General features: G+C 70.0%; 1 protein-coding gene across 1 annotated transcript in view; it reads left to right on the forward strand.

The window, feature by feature from the left end:
- The window catches only part of CABIN1 (calcineurin binding protein 1), an 89,686-nt gene that overhangs the window by 87,145 nt on the left and 1,102 nt on the right, over positions 1-1,439 (forward strand). Inside the window, 3 exon segments of the mRNA XM_014533352.1 lie at positions 579-869; positions 1,007-1,166; positions 1,168-1,418. Coding sequence (XP_014388838.1) covers positions 579-869; positions 1,007-1,166; positions 1,168-1,418 — 702 coding nt within the window.

A 1,439-nucleotide genomic window follows, 5' to 3' on the forward strand; every position in this document is an offset into this window, starting at 1 on the left:
GGGCCCTGCCATGGCGGCTGTGGGCAGGCATGGCTCTGGGACCCTAGAGCGAAGCCCGGCCTTGAGCCTTCACGCCCAGGGAGCCAGAGACCCACCCCCTCCCTGGTCAGAGCCCGGAGATGCCAGGATGGCGGTGCGTCCTCCCTGGACCCGGAGGAGCCGGGAGCTGCAACGCTCCCGGGAAGCTGGCTGGGGGCGAGGGAGCAGCCGCTCCCTGTCCACCCCCTGCCCTCCCGGTGCTGCGGCCTCAGGGAATGAATGAGTGAAATGACTCCCAGCTGGGGGGCGTGGGCACGTGGACGGGCTGTGGGCACTGAGAACGCAGGGACCCTGGCAAGGGCAGAGGCTGCTGCCTCCCAGTCAGGGATGGAGGGCCGACAGGCAACCCCACGCATGGCCTCAGCATGGGGGTGTCTCTGCAGGGCCTGGGCACCTCCGATCAGCAGGGGCTGGGGGCCCCGGCACAGGTGTGGGCCTGGAGTGGTGGAGTCCCAGTAGCGGGGCTGGTCCCGGGGCGCCCTGTCCTTCCCCCGAAGCCCAAGGGTGCAGGCCCACCCATCCTGGGGCTGTGAGGTCACAGGGCCCCCCAGAAGGCAGCCCTGACCCCACGCCACCCGTGCCAGGCATGTTCCTGTCGGTGGCCACCGGGGACAAGGTGTCCATCATGCTCTCGTCGGGGGCGGGCTTGGAAGTCAGCGTCCAGGGCCCCTTCCTGAGTGTGGCCGTCCTGCTGCCGGAGACGTTCAACCACACGCGCGGCCTCCTGGGGACCCTCAATGACGACCCCACGGACGACTTCACGCTGCGCAACGGCCAGGTCCTGCCCCCCACCTCCAGCTCCCGGGAGCTGCACCGGTTTGGGGCCGACTGTGAGTGACGAGGGCCCACGCTGGGGGGAGAGGTGTGGCAGGGCGGGGTCGGTGCAGGGAGGGGACCCCAGGCCCACACCCCCAGGCAGGAGACCCCAGGCCCACACCCCCAGCCAGGCCTGCCTGTGTCTCCCCAGGGGCCGTGAGGAACGCCTCCTCCCTGCTCACCTATGACTCTCGGCTCCTGGTCAACAACTTCCTGTACGGGCCCAAGCACGACCCCACCTTCCAGCCCCTCTTCCCCGAGGAGGTGTCCCTCAGCCCCAGCCAGGCCGCCGCGGCAGCCGAGCTGTGCGGAGGCGAAAAAAGCGCCTGGCACGGGGACAGGCCTCCCAGTGGCTCACGGTTGTCATCTGCACCGTCTCCACCCAGTGGTGTCCTGCGGCCGGCTGGCCCCGCCCCCCAATGGGCGAAAGGATGGCACCAACTACCTGATGGGCTCCACTGTCTCCTTCCACTGCAACAACGGCTACAGCCTGGTCGGGGCAGAGGTCAGCCAATGCCAGGCCGACGGCACCTGGTCTAGGCCCACCCCGACCTGCCAGCCAGGTGAGGAGGCCGCCCCCCTGG

Source organism: Myotis brandtii, unplaced genomic scaffold (genome assembly GCF_000412655.1).
Source record: "Myotis brandtii unplaced genomic scaffold, ASM41265v1 scaffold97, whole genome shotgun sequence".
Taxonomy (NCBI): domain Eukaryota; kingdom Metazoa; phylum Chordata; class Mammalia; order Chiroptera; family Vespertilionidae; genus Myotis; species Myotis brandtii.